Genomic DNA, 21,623 nt, shown 5'->3' with positions numbered 1-21,623 from the left:
TCGGTGCTTACGGCAATACATCACTTTGGTACAGTCTCTCAAAGTGATAGGAGGCAACAGTCTCCTGCTTTCCGGTTCCCACTGACCTCAGAACTCTCTGCCCCAGACATCTCCTTCCCTCCTCGCTTCTAAATTAACAGCCAAGTTAGATGCCAAATTTTTCATACTTTTGGTGCCACACACTATATATTACAACTATTTGCACACATAACCAAGTTGACAAATTTTTTGTATGAAACATGTACACACTAAAATATACGTCGTAAAATATCATAAAACTGAAACTAAAAAGCTGAGGCATAGAGATGACCATTCTTGACTGAATCAAAAGGTTTTCACATAGATACTACGAACCAGAGCAGACAACATGGACAAAATTAGTGCAATTTTTTTGAACTTCCTACTAAGTTTGAAGAGCCATTTATTGCTTTCAGGACAATGTCAGTGTAAACAACTACAATGACAGTTGCAGAGCAGAATGTGTGTCTACCACAAGAGAATCTGGGTCAAAGCAACAGTGCCATAAAACATCACCCACATTATCTTCTGCCAGAAGAAACACTGAAAAGAGAACAGCCCCGCAAGCTGCTGTTAGGCCAAAAATATCCTAAGTTGTATTTATTCCAAAAATATTTGCTCTTGGACATTATCCTTTGGCTCCTCTATCCCTAATTAAGGACAGAATTTTATTAGTCTGTATTTTTCCTGTTTAATCACCACTGCCCTACTATGAATGAGATCTAGGATAATGGCAGAGAAAATACAAGCTAATGGTTTATTAAATATTTCAACATTTTATCCTTAAAAGGTTACCCAGAAGAATCATTTTGTTATGCTAAAATTTATATTTACTTAAAAACTGGATAGTTTGAAATACAAAATAAAGACCATTCTCCTTTATCAGGAAAAAACATTTGCTTTATTCATTTGATGCCCCTTCAGCAGTATCGAGTTTTATTGAAACATAATTGCAAGCTGCACATAAGCTGTTACAGTATAGAAAAGAAGATATGTAGTTACCAGATTAGGAAGGGCAACATCAATCTTGAAAGGACTCTAGGGTTATCATACTACTAAATCCACTGAAATCTGAAAAACAGGATCCAACCTCCTGTGCATGTGTGTGTCATGCTTTATGGAAGATGAATTTTAACATGTACTAGCCTACAGATGTATTATCCTCCCTCTAGTAACTGTGTCTCAGTCGCAAAATTTTAAAGAGGGGGAAAAAGAAACCATTTACAAGCCAACAATAAAACCGTCAGTTTTCAGGTCTCCTAGCTACCAGTGTGGCCAATCAAAACAGCATATCATCCATAAAGTTCAATACAGATGCAGATTTTTATACTTCATCTTATTAAGACAGTCAAGATTTGCAAACGAACAGCCATCAACAAGATTTGTAATGGAGTATGAAGTCCACAACAATTTGGGTAATATCACTAATTCACATGCTATGTGGCTATAGATACGAGTATTTTATCCTGACACTATAAACACATAAGCAGACAAATCTAAGTAAACTCTTATCTTACAGATATTTAAATAACTGCAATAAGAGATTTTTGCAAATTAGTCAAATGACAGAAAGTGAACAAGCATGTAGGCATGCAGGTGTATACATGTACACACACCCCCTACATACACATGCATAACAGCTCTTGAAAATAAACCTTAGAAATACATCATATGGCTCAGACTCAGGATAACTTTTCTTACCATTAACTCTCTCGATAGGTTTAAAATCTTACTAGGGACACCAACAGGCTAATCTTTTCATCCAGAAGACAGGAGTTTTACAGCAGATTTGAAAACTCAGATGGAAAATAAAAACTTGCTGTGTCTAACTTGGGGGAGAGGGGGTGATAGCCACCAACATTTGGCATTTTCCATGCCAGAGGAATCTTACATTCACATACAGTCTGAAAAGCCTGAAACTACATTTTGATCACCGGCTACAACACTAACCTATGAAAGCCTCTTTCAAAGGCATTAAGTTTCCCTCCATTTAAAGGCTAGGATGGAACTGACACTTGGAATACAGCAGTGTTACCTTTCCGCATGGAGTTATAAATGCAAAAAAATCCACGACTGGTATTTTGGCTCCATTGTAGCAACCTGTACCAGGAATCTGCAGCCTGGTAAAATGAACTTTAAAAGGCCAAACAAAGCAGAAGTCTAACATCTTCCCAAAGAAAATGTTTTAGAAATAAATGAAAAAGGAGGAGGAAAAGTACAGTACACTCACCAGGCGTGTATTAACCACAGGAAACAGCAATGCCAAGAGGGCCCCATTCAGCATGTGCATCTGCAACCTTAGGAAAGAGATGTGATATTATTTTCACAGATAGAAATAAAATGCAATGTTTTCACATATTTTATGTAGTATCTCGTCAATAAAAGGTAGTAAGAGATTTAAGAAAATTCTTTTGGCTTGAATTCAAATAAAGCCACTGCTAAATGCAAAAACTAGATACTGTTAAATGCAACAACCAGGACAAAAGCCTGTTTTAAAATACACATTTTAATAATTTCCTAAAGTAGGACTGCTTTCTAGAATGAGCTTTGGATTCCTAGAAAGTCTGTGATAACCCTGTTCACGATGCAAGCTGATAAACAGCTGGAAATTTCCTGTTCAGTTGTCTTTCAGAGCCTAAAATAGCATGTTTGATACAGGTTTTTACTCCTGTCTAACTCTATTATAAACACACAGCTTCAAAGTAAAGCTTCAGGAATTTGGAAGAAGTTCCCTAAATAAAAGAAGAATTATGTTTGTCAAAATGCAACAGCAAGCCCTAAGAAAAGAATAAGGCAGGAAAGTAGTATTATAATACTATATTTTGTATAGCTTTCAGCCATCCTTTTCTGAACCTCCATTGCATCACAAGAACACAAAAATAGTATCAGTACTGTTTCAGTCTATTTTACATAAGACACAAAGCAAAGAATAACTGCCTACAACCACTGCCTGTCACAAACTTATGAATCTAAAAGTAACTTGAGGGGGAAATAGGTATTACAATTCCAAAGCAGGTTTTCAAAAGTAATGTATATGCTGTCAGGATGTTAGAAAACAGAAAGGCTCATTCTGAAGAACAAAAAAAATACTGTGGCCTCTGCACTGCAACCGGTCTTTTGCAAATGCACAGTAAATCCAGGATTTCCTGGACACCAGACATACTTTTCACACTCTCCGAGATGGAGACGCTAAGGCAGTATCTCTGTATTCAGCCTACTCCCTGCCCAAATAAGGAAGAGCAGGAAAAAGATGCAGACAGACAGTAGCAGTTCCAAAATAATTCATGAGGCATGCCCCCAGCATCATTTTTCCAGTCGCCACCTAGACTAAGACACGAAAGAGCTGAGTTAACTGTCACAGTGGCAACTACAGCCACCCGTGATTACCATTCTGCCTGGGAGGGAAATCCCATGACCCTCCCCACCATACAACAGGCTACAGCCCTTAGCTGCTTACTAGACTCTACTGCACTAGTCCATTAGAGCTTCCTGCACATTAGAAACTCTTGTGGTTCCTAAAGTTAGTAACAATATGCAATATTTTAGAAAAGATTGCATAGATTTGAGAAATAACCAAGTCAGCAAGAATTTGCTTTCACTATTTAACTTATATTCACCATTTTAAAATGAGAGCCATACTGTATGGATGGCCTTCAATGAAGCCTAGTTACTAATTTTTAGTGAGGATAATAAAAAGGTACAAGGCCCATGACATAAATTACACAAGCCCATATGTTAATCTGTAGAAAGATGCCTGCATTCTCATCTGTTACTGAGCTAGTTCGTGTTGCTAAGCGAGGCCAAAACCACCAGTACAAAAGAACCAAGGTGGTTCAACACCCACTATTTAAGCTCTGACCCTTTTCAAGGTGTCATTTTTCAATCCAACCAGTACGCCTTTGCAACTGGATATATACCTTAGTATTTTATGACTTAAGCTGTGATTAACTTCTAAAATACATTATGCAAGTAGACAGAAATATAGTAAGGAAGAGGCATTACCTGAAGAGAATCATTGCAATCCGACATGGAGGACAGGCAAGAAGAAAAATCTGAAATGTTAGAAACAAATTCAAATTAATGATATGATCCCTTTTAGACTCCATTTTCTGTACCTTTCTTTCCCAGTTGTGTATATCACAAATAATTTCTAACCAGAAGAACTGTTTTACAGCAGAGCTAGAAAAGACTAAAAATCTTCAACAAATTAAAAGTTCTCACATTACCTACATATAAAAGGATTTAAGCAGTATGAGCAGGATCGATGGTTCAGCTTCTGCCAGTGCCTAAGGAACAAGTCAAATTCTAGCCTGTTTGATATTGTCATTATAAAAGGTCTCTCATAAAACAGATTACTGTATTACCAATCATGATACTACAGCAGCTCCCTTAAAGGCCAGGCATTTACAATGATAATACTTACCTTCAATTCAGCAGTGCAGGACCCAGCTCTCGAAGATCTCATGCGAGATGGCTGTCTAAGAAAGCCTCTTAATACTTCCCAAAATAAGTCTAAAACAGTATCTGCTCTATGCATAAGCTTAGTAGTCATCTAAATATGTCCACTGCCACACTCAATAAAGTATTTTTCAAGTATAGTAAAAATTTCACCAATTATTAGCTAGCTGTTGCACAAGACCAAAAGTAACTGAATACAATTGGAGCATCATGTTTGTTTTGCTTCACAGGCCATACTCCTACCATAAATAGGACCTGATTTAAATTTTTACATAATATTCTTGATTTACAACAATGCCCAATCTAAATTTCAAGGATAACCATAATTTTAGATACTGCTGTCCAAAACCTCTCACAGCAACTTAAAAACTTCATATCAGCAAGTCTTACGTCAGATATGAAGAGATTACTACGTAAGTGTTCAGTGATAAAAATCCCATTTTTTATATTGTCTACTGCTACGAAGCAGACACTTTGGCCTACTGTCCAGTAAGTATTTCAGAAAAAAATGGATCACTGTTTTACTGCTGTTGCTAAAATAAATTCACAATAAGATTATTTCACTGCCGACCTACAAAACAAATTATCATTAAATCACTTCAAGTGAGAACATTCCGAGAATCTCTCTGCTTTGTGGACAAGTCAGATTAGACAATTGGCCAAACATGTTTCTTTGAAGTGCTGCAGGGCTGGGAAGAGGGCTCTGATGTATATTCAAATTAATTACTACCAGATCATGTACTTGCAGCAGGAACAGTAGAAATGTTAAAGCCTGGATTATACTGCTGAGCCTTTGTGTATAAAGGGGACTTGCTGCCGTTACCATACAAATAAATGTACAAATTCCAAATATTTTATTTCTAGAGCAAGTTCTTAATACACAGCCATTTATTTCTCTAATCCACTTACTTGTATGTTGAATTCAAATCAGTCTCAGTAACGGTTTAGAATATGCACACACACAGACAAACTGTTTCTCCCAAGTCATACAGAATTCTAACAAAGGCACAGCAAGAAAGAGGCAGCAAATTAATGTAACTGAATGTACCTCAAGATATTTTCTTAGTGAATACTGTTAACATCCAATTTGAGTTTCTCTGAAGTCTTGTATTTAAAAATCAAGGAATTTCAGCTCATCAGGGCAGGTTAAAGAGGAAGAGAACATAACAGATGCATGATAACAACCCACCAATGGATGCTTTTTTGTACTAAGAAAAAAAAAAACATGAAAAAAGTATATGCCAGAAAAATCTTATGAGAGGTCTATATATCACCTTGCACATAAGACCCATATGGCTTCTGCAAAAAGTGTCTAACACTTAGGCTTCACTCTTCCATCATCGCATATTTTTGCAATAAACATTGTTTTTACTACCTAAACTTCCTTTAATTGTGGACTACATTTTCCCTTCTTTGGAGAACACAAATATCTTCTACAGCTCTCTTATAATAACTATTTTTTTCCATGGTACTTGCACACATTCATCAAAATTTTTAAACACTCCATGTTATATGTTAGCAAAAGGAGATACGATATTGAGAGTCCCACTAGTTCATCCAGAGTTTTAAATTCAGATTATTTTATGATTTCCTTAAATTCAGAAATCTAACAAAAGATACATATTACTTTTGAAGCATAGTTCATTCCTTCATGGAAGAAAATCTGCTCTTCCAATACAGTTATTTTTATTATTAGTATTTCCTACATCTTAATAAAAACCAGATTGACCTCTTTCTCTGTGTGCACGAAATAATCAAACCAGAAATAAGTCTTAAACACACCAGGCATTTCTTTTCCTGACACACTGCAGAGTGCTCCAACTACCACATGGCAGAGGAAAAACCACAATACAAGTCTGTATACTGCATGATTCTCACCGCTGAGGATAAAAAAAATAGCTAATATCGAAAAGGATGGCATTGTAACAAAGACTGAGATGGACATAACAATTCAAAACACTACCATGGAGACAGGCAAAGAAGAGAAAAAGATCCACAACCGCTTATTTTTACGTCAGCTCTACTGCATGAAACACAGTTTCAGGAACTGATGAGGAAAAAACAAATATTTAATACTTTTAAGCACGCAAGTCCCTCTGTTATGAGGGATCTTTCAGAAAATAAGCCTGACTTCCATTGTTTATGACAGCAGAGAAATCATAACTAGAATGTTTATGTTAAAACTTTAGGATAATGGAAGAGATCTTCAAATGTTTCAGCTTTAGCAGTTTAATATCAAGCACCTTCTCTCTAAATATGTATATACTTTCCATGATAAATAAACCTCGTCAGCTTCTTAAAAGAGATATTTTACAAGACGCCCTTGTATCAGATTTTCAAAGAACTGCATCACTGAGTAGATTCAAACATTATAAAAAGTGACATCATTCAGCTCAGTGTAGTTAGGAGTCTTAAAATACCTGGTTCACAGCAGACAAGCTCACAAGCTCCAACACGAGCCTTCACATACTTATCCCATAATCATATTACATTTCACTGTCACACTGGAAATAAAACCCTTTGCCTTGCAGGAGGAAACAGCTATGTTTTCTTAACCAAACAATGTCATATTAAATTAGCGGCATGGCTGTGAAGAGTTCCCAGCGTCCGTCTTCCTGACGGAACTCAAGGTTTTATGCAGGCTAGCACAGATGTTAGCCCCTCTTCGCTGGCACATCGCAGAGTTCTAGTGTAAACAGGGGCAGCACGTATTTTCAAACACACTAAAGCAGGCTTCTCCTTGTTCAAGGCAGAATAGCCAAACTTTCAATTTAGAACAAACACTAAAAAACAACTTCAATGTCCCTCCTTATTCTGTCGGATCTGTTACCTGTTACCTGTTCCATCTTCACACATTACAAATGAAAAGGAGGACAAAAGAATTCCCAGAAATCCAAAATGTACAAAAGTAACTATTTCAGGAGGGAAAAATAAACCATAAAATACACATTGTCTGATAGGCTGAATTCTGGGCACAGTCCTGATCATTCCTTTCCCCTTTAACCCTCCTCTCTCTCTCAAAAAACAAAAAAAGATTTAGAAAAGGGTTACAGCAGTCAAGAAAAACGAGCAAGTATAGAATATCTTCCATACATGGATTGGTTTAACACATTTAACACATTAAGACTCCTCAGTCTGTAAAAGGCTATAGGCTAATGACAGTGAGAGAAAGCGAAGGTACAAAATCATGAGTGGCCTTGAGGAATGTACAGGTAACAAGTCCTAGGTGGGGACAATATTGTGAGTCAGGACATCCAAGTCTTTTTCACCAGCACAGACCAGAAGATTGTACAACTGTTCTCAGGCAATAAACTGCAAAGAAACTCATAACACCGGTCAATCTGCAAACTGAACTTCACTTCACCTGGAGGACCCAGATGAAAGAAGAAGCCAGAAATTCTGTCAATATACTTGATAATTGCTCTGCAAGACCATAAATATCATTGCCCATCCCCACGGGAAGTATTTCTGGCATGAAGAACTGCATGGCCAGCACTCCCCTGCATAAGCCCAAACACAAAGGTCACACCACAACACGTGATGGATCAGCAGGGCTGTTATAATTTGGAGACTGCAATGTACAGGACTGCACTGCTTAACTATTCCTTCACTGAGAGAAGATCTTACAGAGACTGAACTCATGGTTGCTCTGAACTAACCCAGCACTGGGCTGCAAATCAGTCTCTTCCACATTCTGTTCTTCTAACCATGCACTAAGGAGCTGTTCTTCTAACCATGCACTAAGGAGAAAGCTCCAAATGGTATCTACAGGTCTGGGACAGACTGGAAGGCAGAAAGATGGTATTTTTCTGCCTGTAGTAATACGTTTTTTAAAATTTTCTAAAAGAAACATGCACGACCCTGTCATTCAGTATTTGATGGAGTTCTCAAGAAATGCCTTTTGAGTTCAGTAAACTTTAGAGATCCTTAAATCTGATTGTGTCAGGGTAGCAGGCAGAAGAGCCTGTACGTAAAAGGACTATTCTGAAGACAACAAGAAGGTAACATCACATGAGTTCTTCACTGTGAGGGTGGCGAGGTGTCTTTAAGATCCCTTCCAACCCAAACCATTCTATGATTCTATGATATAGTGAATTTTTTCCTGAATTACTACTAAGGTATATAATTAAGCCTGCTTCATAACTCCATTTAAAAACTTCTTCGAAAATTTCTTTGATAGATAACAATAGGTAGATAACACAAAGAGTTACATTGGCCCTCCAAAAATCCTTGTTAAGCTCACTCCCTTTTTAATCACTAAGAGAAAGCATAGTCAAACAAGGGAAATGTTACTGTTAAAAAGGAACTAGGTAGCTGGGAAAAAATAGATCATTTTTCATAAATTCATTTTTAGAAGTCAGAATTTACCAAAAAAATTACTCCATGACATTGCAATAGTGTCTGTAGATGAAAGTCAAACTCATGCATGGAGAAAAGGCTAAATATCAACCAAAATAAGCTGCTATTTTGCAGCAAGTTAGGGTTTTTTATTGATCACATCTGTTTTCCTAAAGCCAAAATACGACAGGAATAGGTACCCAAATTTCAGAATTGTGGAAAAAAAATCAAATATTGAAACAAACTCCCCAAAATCCACAAAAGACTTCAACATCACGAAACCAAAAAGAACTATGTTAAGTTTAATCTGACCTGCCTTTAAAACAATCCAATTTCCTAATCTCTATGCACTGTGTTAACCCCTAATAGTATTTTCACTTCTCACACTTCAAGCATTATATGTGCTGCAATTACCACCTTAACTTGGAGATACTAGGTTTCCATTATTTAATTTTTTTTAAGTTCATATGGCAATAATTTTATTCAAATAACCTCTTTTACTGTTTGCACATCTAGACTTCAGGAATGGGCATCAGTATAAAGGGCTGGAAAAAAGTAAAGAACATGAACTTTCAAACATACCTGGTTTCCTATTTTCCATTTAACTGTATTGCTAGATTGAACATGGTAAGAAAGGAAAATGTTTTTGTTGTTGTGTAATTGTGGGGTTTTAATCCAGCAGTGCCTCTACAGTACATTTGTTACAGATTACTTTTTGGAGCTGGGGAAAAAAAAAAAACAGGGTCATGAGGTGAGCAGATTTTACAAAATCTGCCTTATTAGAACCCAAACATACTCAGATATTGAGAAACTCAAACGTCAACATACAGCCCCTAATACATTAGTGAGCTACAACCTACAGTAGCTAAAATCTACTATACTAGAACGCCTGCAAGCATTTTACCCAGCCTGTCATTATGAGCCATGACTCGCCTAAAATAGACATCCTAAAAACAGTTTGTTAAATACCTAAAATGAGAGGCCGTGGTACATGCTAGAGTTGTGTCTAGGAAAATTCTCAGACACTGGCAAGGATGTGTATCTCTATGTTAAGTTATAGGTTCCAAAAGTTTTGAGACCATTGCCATAAAACAATTTCTGTCAGCTGCAAATTTTCTCATTTGTCCATTATTTCCTAGTTTCCCTGACATGTGAGCATGCCACATTCCACCACTAGTTTTAGTAATCAATATTTAAAAAATCAAGACTAGTAAAAATCTCAAGAGCTATTCTCAAAAGATACGCACAATCTGTTGTTCCAAAAGGATGCGACTGAAGGGTGTAACAGCAATACTGTCTCTGAACTGAAGTAAAACACCTCTTCCAACATCTAAGCCTGGGTTACTGTTCTGTTCATTGAATGTTGTTGCCTCACTCCATGAGCACTCTAAATAGGGAGAGCTCACTGGTGGTTTTTTTGGGGGGGTCCTATGACTTGGCTGGATCTCCAGGTTTGTTTGATTCCAAAACATTCCAAACCTCTACACAATATTACACCAAAGAGCTCCCTTCAGAAGTATTTTAATAACGCTATTATTCAGTTAATACACTGAGGCAGAGTGCGCAGTCAAAACTTGTCATGAAAGGCTTTTTCTTCTATCAGTCTTAGTCCTGCTGAGACAGAAACATGCGTAACACAGAGATCATCTTGTTTGATCAGAAACACACTAAAAAGACAAAAGAAGACAATTCAAAAGGTAGCGGGGGGTGGGGGGTAGAACAAGTCACGCAACTCTAAACATTCCAGATGAAATATCTCATGAAGTAACACGTACAGGATCAACGGGAACACTTACAGATGTCTAAGTGGAGTTGTTTGTGGCAGAAGATAGCCAAGCACGCTACAAGTAAAACCACGGCATCTCACATATGCAGCACAGATTTCATTTACCTTTCAAAACAGCAGCTTCCCTGTCCCTGAGCCGCCTGTTTGATTTAGTATCTCATTGCAGCAGACTGGAAACATATCTTTCTTTTCAAACATTCCTGTCATGAGCACTTAACCAGATCATAAATCGATTGTTTTATTATACTATTTCAAAATGAAAACTTCAAGAGGTTAGATTTTAATTTCTATTTGCAATATTCAGAGCAATGTAAAAAATTCATGGAAACTGGATTCACACAGAACTGGAATGAATTAAAAATAACGAAAGAAAGAGAAAGAGACACAAACAGGCTTTGGTCAATCTGCACTGAAATAAAATTTTCACCCTTTCTTAGGTTTATTGAAATACCCTCCAGAGCAGAAGAGATTAAGAGGTATGTTAAAAGGCTAAGATACAGCATAAGGTTGTGTATTTTACTGTACATGTGAAAATCATCTACTTTCCTCCATAAATGGTAAAACTAAGTTAAGGAACATTCAAGCAGCTGGATAATTTAAAAGATGTAGAAGATTTTGTTAATTAACTCTAAAATCAATTTCTTAAGTAAGCTCAAAAGAATCACCCTATCATTTATCAGAAAGTAATGGTTTAACAACTCCATCATACAGCTTTGATCCAGCATCTAGGTATGTTAGATGTCAACTGGTTTTGTATAAACTATTAATTCAGTACACAACAGTCATATCACTTCAAAGCCATCCATTTGCCTTCTAAAAGGTAATTTAAAAAAAATTCTTTAAAAATCATCACTGCGGTTTGACAAGTTCAGACTGCCAAATCTGAAAAGAGAACAGAGATCAAAAGATGTTACATTCTCACTGCTAAATAGCAGCAAGTTGAATGTATTTCATATTTTAGCATAAAAATCACAGCTGCCTCACTGCAGCTGTCAGACAGGTTCAGGGATTAATTAAGTGTCTTGTGGAATTGTTAATCTAGCGTTAAGAATACTCATGATTCAAAGCAACATTGATGGCAGAGCATTAAGTAATACTACAGTAAAAGTAGTATCTGTGTTACATAAACCAGACTCTGGGAACATAAGAAGCTGCCCGTCCCTCCTTCCAACCTTCCAGTTTCCCAGTTCTACCCAGAGATGAAAGAAGCGTGTGGCAAATTGAATGATTTCCATCCTCTACAATCGAATGTCTTGTAAACCATGTATGTTCGCTGGGACATTCTAGACTAGTCCCCCCTTCTACAGCCTTAGTCTGTTTACTCAACAAACCTGTACTCACCTTTTTCCCTTTTATGGTCTTAGGTGAAAGATTTCTAGAATTCTCATATTTTAGGATTAATCATTAATGTAAGACCCAGGCCTTCCTATGTGCACCGTAGCTTTAGTGATCACATCTTAGGAATTTGTATTTCAGAGAAAAAGTGCCACTGAGGTTATTTGTCTTCCTTTTTCTCTAATCACTATCTGCCCCAGCCCATCACTAGCACTTACTTCATTGCCCATTCCTAGTTTAACACTTTAGCAAATCTTGACAATCAAAAACTTATCTAGGGATAAAAGAACAAAAAAGGCTGAATTAAAAAAAAAAAAAAAAATTCCAAAGTCCAATTCCTTAAGAAAATCTAATTTGCACTGAATTTAGATTAACTTGCATTTACATCTGTTAATGACACTGTGGAAGCTTGCATGAGTTCAAAATAAGATTCTCATGTGCATATTCATATAGATTCACTTTTACTTTTTCCCCCAAGCCTGACGTTTCAGATCAGTTTCCTGCAAAACCATCATAGAAAAGTCCTGCTCTACTCTGCCTCCAGTCACCAATACCTTTTACTTGTCACAGTTCCTCAGTTTGGAGGATTTTACAACAGAAACTTGTAATCTTTAAAAACAGCAGAATAATAAATATCTAATAGCTTTATTATTACAGGTAATTTTTGCCAAAGAAACAGAAACAGCAACACAATCCATATAACATCATATTCCTGGTAATTTAAGTTAGTGTTTCACCAACTTGAAAGTATTAAAATATAAACAATTAAATTCACTTGACACCAGTTACTTGGCAACCTAAATAAATGTAAACCCCTACCACATCTATCTAAAGCCCCGAGGAAGTGTCACGAGAAACACAAGTCCCATTACACTCTCCACAGGTTTCACATTCATGGTACAGAGCTCGTTTGCGGTGAACATCAACGCAGTTCACATTGCTACAGTGAACGTGGTTGATGAACAACCACTGCAGTAAAATTCATCACGTGTGACAAGGAGTGTAAATATTTACAGCAGTGCAAGGGCGACAATAAAGAAGGGTTTTTTAGACTGGAAATCATTAGATGAAAGCCATCCAATCCCCGGAATTCATAAGGTGTCCAATACGGTTATTGCTGCTATTTGATTTAGTCCACCACGCCACTGAAGCTCCTAAAGGCCTCAGGCAGCTCTTCCCGAAACATCAGTTAAGCTGCTAGCAACCTATGTGGAAAGGCGTGCAAAACTGCTAAATAGGTTAAACAAGCCATCCTAAAAATACATTACAGCCAACAGCGATACATTACAACACTGGCTACTACACTGAAACAATTATTAATAGCTCCATCCTCAAAAAAGAAAACAAACAAACAAACAAACAAAACAGAAAAGGAAAAAAGGAAAAAAAGGCCTGTCTCTCAAGAACGTGTTGCTCAAACGACATGTTACACTTTGATAGATATTTGTTTTAAATCTATGATGACCTCATCAAAACAAACCAGTATCTGATTACCTAATTATTCATTTAATGGCCTTTAGATAATAAGCCTCAGTGCAAATATCTAGGGCAAGAGAAAGCTAAACTTTTTCATCTAGAACTTCCAATAGTGCAATTCCTACTCCTTTTTAGAGTAAGATTATTTCTGGTCAATTCCCCACTTTTTATATTATTTTCTCCTAATACACAGAATGAAGGAGAGAACCATACCAAAGTATGCGTTCTGCCCTCAAGCACAGCAGGTATTTCCAAATTCTAGCAACTTCGAAACAAAGGCTTAACCTAGAGCTTTAAACTCCAGTTCCTCAACTAGAACATTCATTGGTAGGATGACGTATCACCGTGACCCCCATCGCCTTGACTAAAGCATGCAGATTTTCAGCTCAAGATAAAGCATGTACCGGCCAAATCTTGTCTAAATTAAGGTGGCTGAACTGTAATCTCTTCAAACAAAGAAAAATATGATTCACACATTCACTATTCTTTTTATACTAAATTAAAATCACTACTATTTCTGAATAAGAATCCTTGCCTTGCCTCATACTAGTATTTCTCAAGTCCTCTTCTATACGCTGGGATTTACTAAAAATAAGCACAGTGGTGAAACAAACTATATACAGTGCTAAAATCAACACAGAAAAGCTTTTCCTCAGCTCAATAAATAATTATTTCATTAATTACGGTGTCAGTTAAAGCCTCTAAACTTCAGTTGACAGTGTTTTTTAAACATGACAAAATCATTGCTTAAAAATAGATTGTAACAATTAAGAAAAAAAGGACAGTTATTGGAACTAAGGGCGGATTAAACTATACTACAAGCCACAGGTTTTTTTGAAAGCCAAATTAGCAGTTCTGGAGCATCCCAGACCCAGTACAAAGGAACGGATGATCTGTCCCATGACCTGTCACTTCATATCTACGCCCCCTGAGCTGCTATCATCTTTCTAGCAGTAAAGTGCACTCTTTTGCAAGAAATAATGTTTGCCACCAAGAAATACTGGCGCTTTCGGTGCTTTAATTGTTCTTCCTCTGCCCTTCTTCACCACACACTATGATGAATTTCCTCTCTAGCAATCAACTTTAAGAGGAATTATCACAAGTTAATTTGCAGTTGTAAAAAGACGGACGTATGTATTACGCGGATCTAAAAATCGAGCTGCATACTTCATAATCTGGTATGTTTATGACCTGTGATTACGCACAAAGTTTAAGTGATGAATTTTATGTCTACCAGATTGCATTTCAGAGCGCTGAAAGGGTTGTTGACCTTGCTACAACAGTCTCACGCACCTCCTAAATGTACTGATTGGGAACAAATCGTGCTATACTCCAAATACATAGTCTTGCTTTTCTCAAATACTTTTTTACAATCCTTCACATATCAAATTGTACTAAACTTCAGTTTTATTGTGTCTCCCAAGTCCTGTCTTCTCAGGAGCTTTAAAAATTACAAGTTCTGCAGGTAGCAATACCAGGTTTTTGAATGTAAGAGCTATAAATAAAAATTTTGTGTGAAATATGCACACATACAAAAAGGGAGATTTGTCAGCTTATATTTAGAGACTTACATTTTGAAAAATGTATATATACTCAGAGGAAATTTTGCCTTCGCTGCTCTACATCTTGCCCAACAATCTTAATACATTAGTGAATGAAACTACTGAAAGCCATCTTCAATTTAGAATACTGCTACCCTTTAAAAGCTGCATAACTCATTAAACTTTTACTTGCAGGCTGTTGCTCATCTAATTCAATAATATTATTCAGTGTCATTTCTATAAAAATTCACTGAATTTCTGTAATCAAAGGTTCTTTATACTCACTCCCAAATAACAGTGTATGAATATCCCTTTAATTTTAATTCAAGGTTTTGAAAAGACAGAATATAGAAAACCACACACAATTTAACTGGATTCTTCCAAATATTACAAAGCACCTAGGAGCACTATACACAAATTAAATCCAGATTCACACTTCGAAAACCACATTTGACCACATAATCAGATTTTTCCAAGGGTTTTTTTTAAACAAAAAAAGAAAAAAAAAAAGGAAGGAGGAGGTGAGAGAGAGGAAGATAATTAATTAGTTATATGTTGGGACATATTCCCAGATGATGCAGAATTCAGTCATGCTATGTTTATTACGAAAGTTCTGAAAACAGCCCATTGTTTCCAAAAACACAGTGGCCTCTTTTGCAGAGGACAGAAAGGATCCAGCTCCCTAAAGATGCTAAAATTGAAAATAATGAACACAGGATTTAGTATTTACTGAACCGCAGATGCACTTTTGTTTTTAGTTATGCAAACATCAGATCACTATGACTGGATGAAAACTTGGACTCCCCGTACTTCTTTCCTGTGCCTTTTTTCCACCTATCACGTCCCCTTTAGTTTACTTCCCTTCGCCTAAAATGATCACTGTTTGAAGTAATCATCCAGCAATACAGGTGCTTCCTACAAAAACATTTTCTTTATTCCAGACAAATGTCAGTCCTTAACTGTCTTAAGTGCAATAATTCGGTGTAGAATTGGAACAGAATTATGACAACCTACCAGCTGAGGATTTAGCACTGAAAAATGATTCTGTAGGAAGAACACTAGCAAAACTCTTCCCAAAACAAACCAAAAAAATCCCAAAACTCATTTTACAGATTGGTATTAAATCACCACTCTGGAAGAAGGCATTGGCGTATTAAAATCAAGGAACCTGACAATTTACAACAGTTCAAGAGAAGGACTTGCTGTACCTATCATTTGAAGATTAGATTAGTCACACTTTAAAGAATATAGAACAGATAAACAAAATGGTTCTGATATAATTGGTTTTGACATTGCAAGGCAAGAAATTTTCCTTTCACCTCATAAGTATTCTGATGCTCATACACAGGGAGACAACACCATGTATACGCTTCTCAACGACCATGCCCTGGGTGCTGCTAAAAGTCTCCTTTACAAAACTTTTAAAGACATGAACAGTGCTGTAACTGGCTATCAGGTGAATCCTCCCTCTTACACTGCTGAATCAGGAACTGAAAAGGTTTCCCTCACATCTTCAATTTCAATACCATAATTATGGGTCCTAAAATACTCAAAAGAATTAATGTCTTGAAAATGTAACACTTGGTCCCCTAAACATATGCTGAATTTTTTCCTGCCATACAAAGGAGAACAGGTTTGCAACACACTAGTGGACTTAATGTTTCCCTTTTAGGGGACCCTTTTATACCAGGTTTACAGCAGTATCATTGGTGCAATCATACCCTCAGTGCTAAGAAGAGAGTGTTTTGTTTTGGTTTTAATAGAGGTATTCAAACCATTTTCAATAAGACCACTCTTTGTGTAAAGAAAGAGCTTAGTATGAACTCTGTCATAGACCTCCCCGCCCCGCACAATACACTAACTGAATATTGTACTAGACAAAACCATCCCCATCGGACAGCTGTCAAAGAAACCACAGAAGTTTTTCCATTCACCTCTGGTTTAAAAAAAAATAAATAAAAATAATAAAAATACATATATACATTTTAAAAAATGGAAGTATTTATCTCTCAATGACGCTGCACTTTTGTCACTAGTGAAGCAAAAATATCGCCCTTCTTCCTCCAAAAGCTATGCAAGAAGCCAAAACTAAGTCTAGGGCTGGAAATGAGTAGTACTGCTTCTAGGTAATTCAACTAGGTGGCAGGATGGCAACAATTCTCTGAATCTGATTAACCATGAGAACTGTTTAGTTCAGTTCATTTAACTACGTTCATTTGATCGACACTTCATCCTTGTGGTGACACATCTAAATTAGTTCTTTCCACTTATGGAAAAGATCTGGTTTGAACACAGGTTGGCGTGAGAGGCACAAATCAGACACCTGATCAAAACAGACTCATTTGTAGAGCTCAGTATCCATGACATTACACAGTTTTGTCTGCCCAAATGCACCACAGATGTAATTCCCATTTTATTTTATTATTTCATTTCAATCTTAGGTCTTTCAAAAGCTGGACCTTTGCTTTTATGCAGAGAAAATCTGAAGGATAATTTCCAGTTGCAAATATTTTTGGCTCAGAGCCCAGAGCCTTTGCTGTTCTGAGGTGAAACAGTCTCAGCTGAAGAAAAGGAGAACAAAAATTGAGTGAAAGAAGAGATCTTTACCAACAGCTACTGTTGGCATCCCTCTGAAGCAATCTTGATTGTTGTAGCATGTTTCATCTCTTCACCTGCTACTTTGTTCATCCTGACATTTAGGCATAGCAGCAGGACTATGTACAAACTACTGTAAGAACAAAAGCGAAGGATAAATTATATTTTCCTATATTTCATCTTGACAACCTGTTGCCCTCAGCAAATTCAGGCCAGAAAAACAATGCTTGCAAGACTCCAACTACTATGTACTACTTTCCTGCCGATGGAGGTCATCGGCTATCTTTGTACCTAACCTGTTTTCTCTGCTGAAAGCTGTTGGGGTCACAGCTATTTTCATTCTCTACATTAAGCCCAGGTCTATTTCTAATATACCTGTTCGAGGATGAAGAGGCATGACTTCGGAATTTTCTCACATACCCATCTTCTCAATTTCACAAATGCTGGAACACCACTTCCAATGAGCAATTAGCATAGCATTATTAAAAAGGCTTCACAATTGGTCAAAAAGAGACTAAGTGACTGACTACAGAGGTTAAGCCTCTGACTTCCTGGGGGAGAGTATTAATGAATGAGGCAAACAATACTAGCTCCCCCGCTTATGTATAAGCATTAGCTTTTGCCAAAAACTGATCATAATGCCGTATTATAATACCATATCAAGATAACTAAACTTCCAAATCATAATGGTAACATACCCTCACCTTCTTCACAGAGAATTAATATGAAAATTTCCCAGTAAACATTGAGTATTGCCAAGAAACGGAATGTGGCTATATTATTTTATTTTAATTATTTCTACAGCTTTTGCATACCTTCCACTTTCCCCTTCATTACCAATACTGACTAATTGCACAGCAACTGTTACCACTTCAAGGGAAGCAAGTGTCCTATGGTGTAAAATTCTGAGCTAACATTGCAACATTGCTTAGGAATTCACACAACCTACTAATTAAGTTCTGGAACTGTAAGTTAATTGCTGTAAAGGTCTTGAATATTGCTGTAAGAGCTTTTTTTCCCCGCTCTTGAAGTAGTCCTTATCTCCCTCAAACCTCTGATACAACCAGAAAAGGTGTTTCCATTACTGTTAGGAAATGCTCTCCAGGAGTGAAAAATTAACAACTGACTTGACCTGACTCAGCCCCGATCCCTGGGCATTCTGCAAAGGGGCACTACAAATGGCACTGGTCTGTGTTTCATCTGCTACTGGTCTTAAAAGCTGCCATGACAACATCTGTCTATGAAAACCTTTCTGACATTCTTCTATTAATTCTTGGGCTTAAATTTTCTAAGTTGTCCAGTGTTGAGGGTACAGTATTAGCAAAATTAATAAAAATAATAATAATTGTTGACATCTCCCACACTCCTTACCAAGCTCAGTAAAACTGACAGTTAAGAACATGCACAGGACTACTGACAAATACAGCCTGTAAGCTTTAGATATCACAGTTCAGTAACTGTTTATGAATGTTTCCATCATTTTGGAAGATACACAAATAGCACGTTATTATGCATCCACAACCAAGCCACAAGTCATTAAAGCACAGAATTTATCCACAGGTATTAAGCCAGATTGGTTTGTTCACCCCATGCATGAGACACAGGTCACCCTTGTTTCCTTACTATTCAGCTTCTAAAATTTGAAAGATAAACCAATGTTCTCTGCACAAAATAACTGGGTTCTTCAACACCCTCACAAAATAAATTCACACCCCTAAAAGTCACTCGCTTGAAAAAGTTGCCTGTAAATTACATAGCTGCTTTAGCAATAATTTTGTTTCCATTAAATTTGGTGCAAATTTTACCACTGCTGTCAATGGAAACAGCATTTTCTATTCTCACAACATGGATCAGGTGAAAAAAGTAGTGAGATAGCATTAATTTGCTGCATTTTCAGTCAGAGATTTGGACACTAGTCATAGCTACAATTTCACCTTTTCATTTGAATTGGTTTTTTTTCACAGATTTCAACTCACCTGATTAAAAACTAAGCAGTTTTTAAAAGTTTATACCAATTCTTGGCATTTGTTCTTTTGGTACGCGCCTTTGGTCCACAAACCTACGATGGGAAAAACCACTGCTTTGCAAGTACAAAACTAAAACAAACTTCCTGGTGCCTGTACCCAAGCCTTACCTGCATCATAGTGACGACGTGACAGGGATTCAGGAGGTAAATGACAGTCCTGGTGGCAAACTTGAACCCCACCTCCAGCCCAAAGACGAGACAGAGCACCACCAGCAGCACGTTCTTGCCCAAGCTCTCCTGCTTAGCCTGGGGCTGCTGCAGCAGATGTCCCTCCAGCTCCCTGGAATGCAGCTGCCTGAGCTTCCACAGGGACAGGAGGATCTCCACGACGCCCACACTGAGGAAGACCAAACTCTCCAGAAAGCGCTGCTGCCCAGAGAGAAAGGCCGCGCATTCTGGCCCCCCATTGCCAGCGAAACTGGGGTCCACGCCGCCATACATCCAGTCCAGGAGATTATGGAGGCTGTAACGAGACATGGTGGGACGGTGCCCCTTCTCCTCCCCGTCACTGTCCAGGAACAGCTCAGAGCAAGACGGAATCAAAGCCAAAATGCTGTCGGGCTGACGAAACATGAAATGCAAGGACGGCCCCTCTGTAGTCCCTTTCCTTCCCCAGCTTCAGGAGAAGCAAGCCACTCCGCTCGGGGCAAGGCTAATTTTTGCCTTTTCCTTTCGATGCCAGGACGAGACCCGCAAGCAGCAGCCTGCAAGAAGGGAGGGGCCACAGGGAATGCAGCCCGTGAGCATCGGCGAAAGCCCCCCCAAACCGCAGGATCCCTCCTCTTCCCCGTCCACGCTCCTCGTTCTCCCCTCCCGGAGCGCTGCAGGGCTGCCCTTCCCCTCAGGACAGCGCTACGCCCTGACACCCCCTCACCCCCGCGGCCGCCTCTCCCCCGCTCCGCCGGGCCACCGCCCCCTACCCACAGCCCGCCTTTACCTGCGCGCCCGCAGCCCGCGCGCCCCAACGGCCGCCCCTCGCGCCGCAGCCCGCGCGCCCAGCCCTTCCCGCCGCACGGCGACGGGCCCGGTACCTCCGTCGGCGGGGGCAGGTACCCGCTCCGTTAGGGAGCGCGGCGCGGCTGGCAGGAGGCAGGCCCAGCGCCCCCAGCCATGGCGCCGGCCTCGGCGAGGGAGGGGAAGGAGGAAGCAGGGTTCCCCTCAGCGGCGGCGCCGGCACGGCTGAGAGTACGAGCAGGAGCCCGAGCGGGCGGGCCGCTCCCCGGCTTTCGCCGTCCCTGCCCAGCGCCGTAGCATCCCCGCACCGACGTGCCCGACTCGCACCGAAAAATGGACGAGCCCGCCGAATTGGCTGCGCTCGGCCGCCCGCTCCTCCCTCCGCCCCGGCTGCTCCCGCCTCCCGCGGCTGCCTTGGTTCCCCACCGCCTCCCTTCGCCTCCGCGGCTGCGGCTTCTTCGGCGGGGCTGCGCTCGCCTCTCCCCGTGCTCGGCTTCCTCCTGCCTGTTGCCTCTGCTCTCGCCCGGCTGCTCCCCTGCCGCCGCCGCCTCCTCCTCCTCCTCCTCTCAGCCAGCCTCACGCAGCCGCCCGCCGTTCGTCCTGGCGTCCCCACCCGCCCGGCTCCCCTCGGTGCTACCGGCGGAGAGGAAGTGCAGGGCCGGCGGTAGCCTTGCTCTCCGTGCGGCTGGGGCTGGGGCTGCGGCCCGCGGGGCTGGCGTGCCTGGAGTGCACGCCCATAATCGCCGTGCCCTTTGGCGACCCGATTCCACGAGCGGCGTGAACTTGGTAAACGAGTTTCTCAAGTGCCCTTGGAGCAGGGATTAGAAACCGGCCAAGAAACGGCAGTGGCCTGCGCCTTCGCAGCGCACCATGAAAGGCCAAACCGGAGAGAGGCTCCGGCTCAGCCCCCGTCTGAAGGCGGGGTAAGCGCGGGCAGCCAGCTGTGCCCCGGTGCCATCCGCGGAGAGCGCAAGCGGTTGACCTCCGTGTGGGCAGGGGGGAGCCCTGCGCGGTGGAGGCCAGGTTTGGCTCCTGGAGACAGCTCGCCTGTGGCTTTGTGAAGCGGTTGTACTGCGAATGTGTAACTCGGCTTCCA

The 21,623-nt window shown here is 39.6% G+C and overlaps 1 protein-coding gene across 2 annotated transcripts in view; it reads right to left on the bottom strand.

The window, feature by feature from the left end:
* Positions 1–20,146, bottom strand: part of TMEM164 (transmembrane protein 164) — a 38,416-nt gene extending 18,270 nt beyond the window's left edge. The window contains exons 1-3 of one of the 2 annotated variants that reach the window (XM_009955348.2): positions 19,682–20,146; positions 4,021–4,070; positions 2,249–2,315 (exon numbers count right to left, since the gene is read on the bottom strand). In XM_009955348.2, coding sequence (XP_009953650.1) covers positions 2,249–2,315; positions 4,021–4,070; positions 19,682–20,146 — 582 coding nt within the window. The remainder of the gene's footprint in view (positions 1–2,248; positions 2,316–4,020; positions 4,071–19,681) is intronic. The other variant, XM_086470325.1, reaches the window with a different exon arrangement.
* Positions 20,147–21,623: the final 1,477 nt, after the last annotated feature.

This window comes from Leptosomus discolor, chromosome 9, assembly GCF_034619465.1.
Source record: "Leptosomus discolor isolate bLepDis1 chromosome 9, bLepDis1.hap2, whole genome shotgun sequence".
In the NCBI taxonomy this organism is placed as follows: domain Eukaryota; kingdom Metazoa; phylum Chordata; class Aves; order Leptosomiformes; family Leptosomidae; genus Leptosomus; species Leptosomus discolor.
The sequence above is the reverse complement of the archived record's forward strand: the minus strand, read 5'-3'. Positions and strand labels throughout refer to the sequence as shown.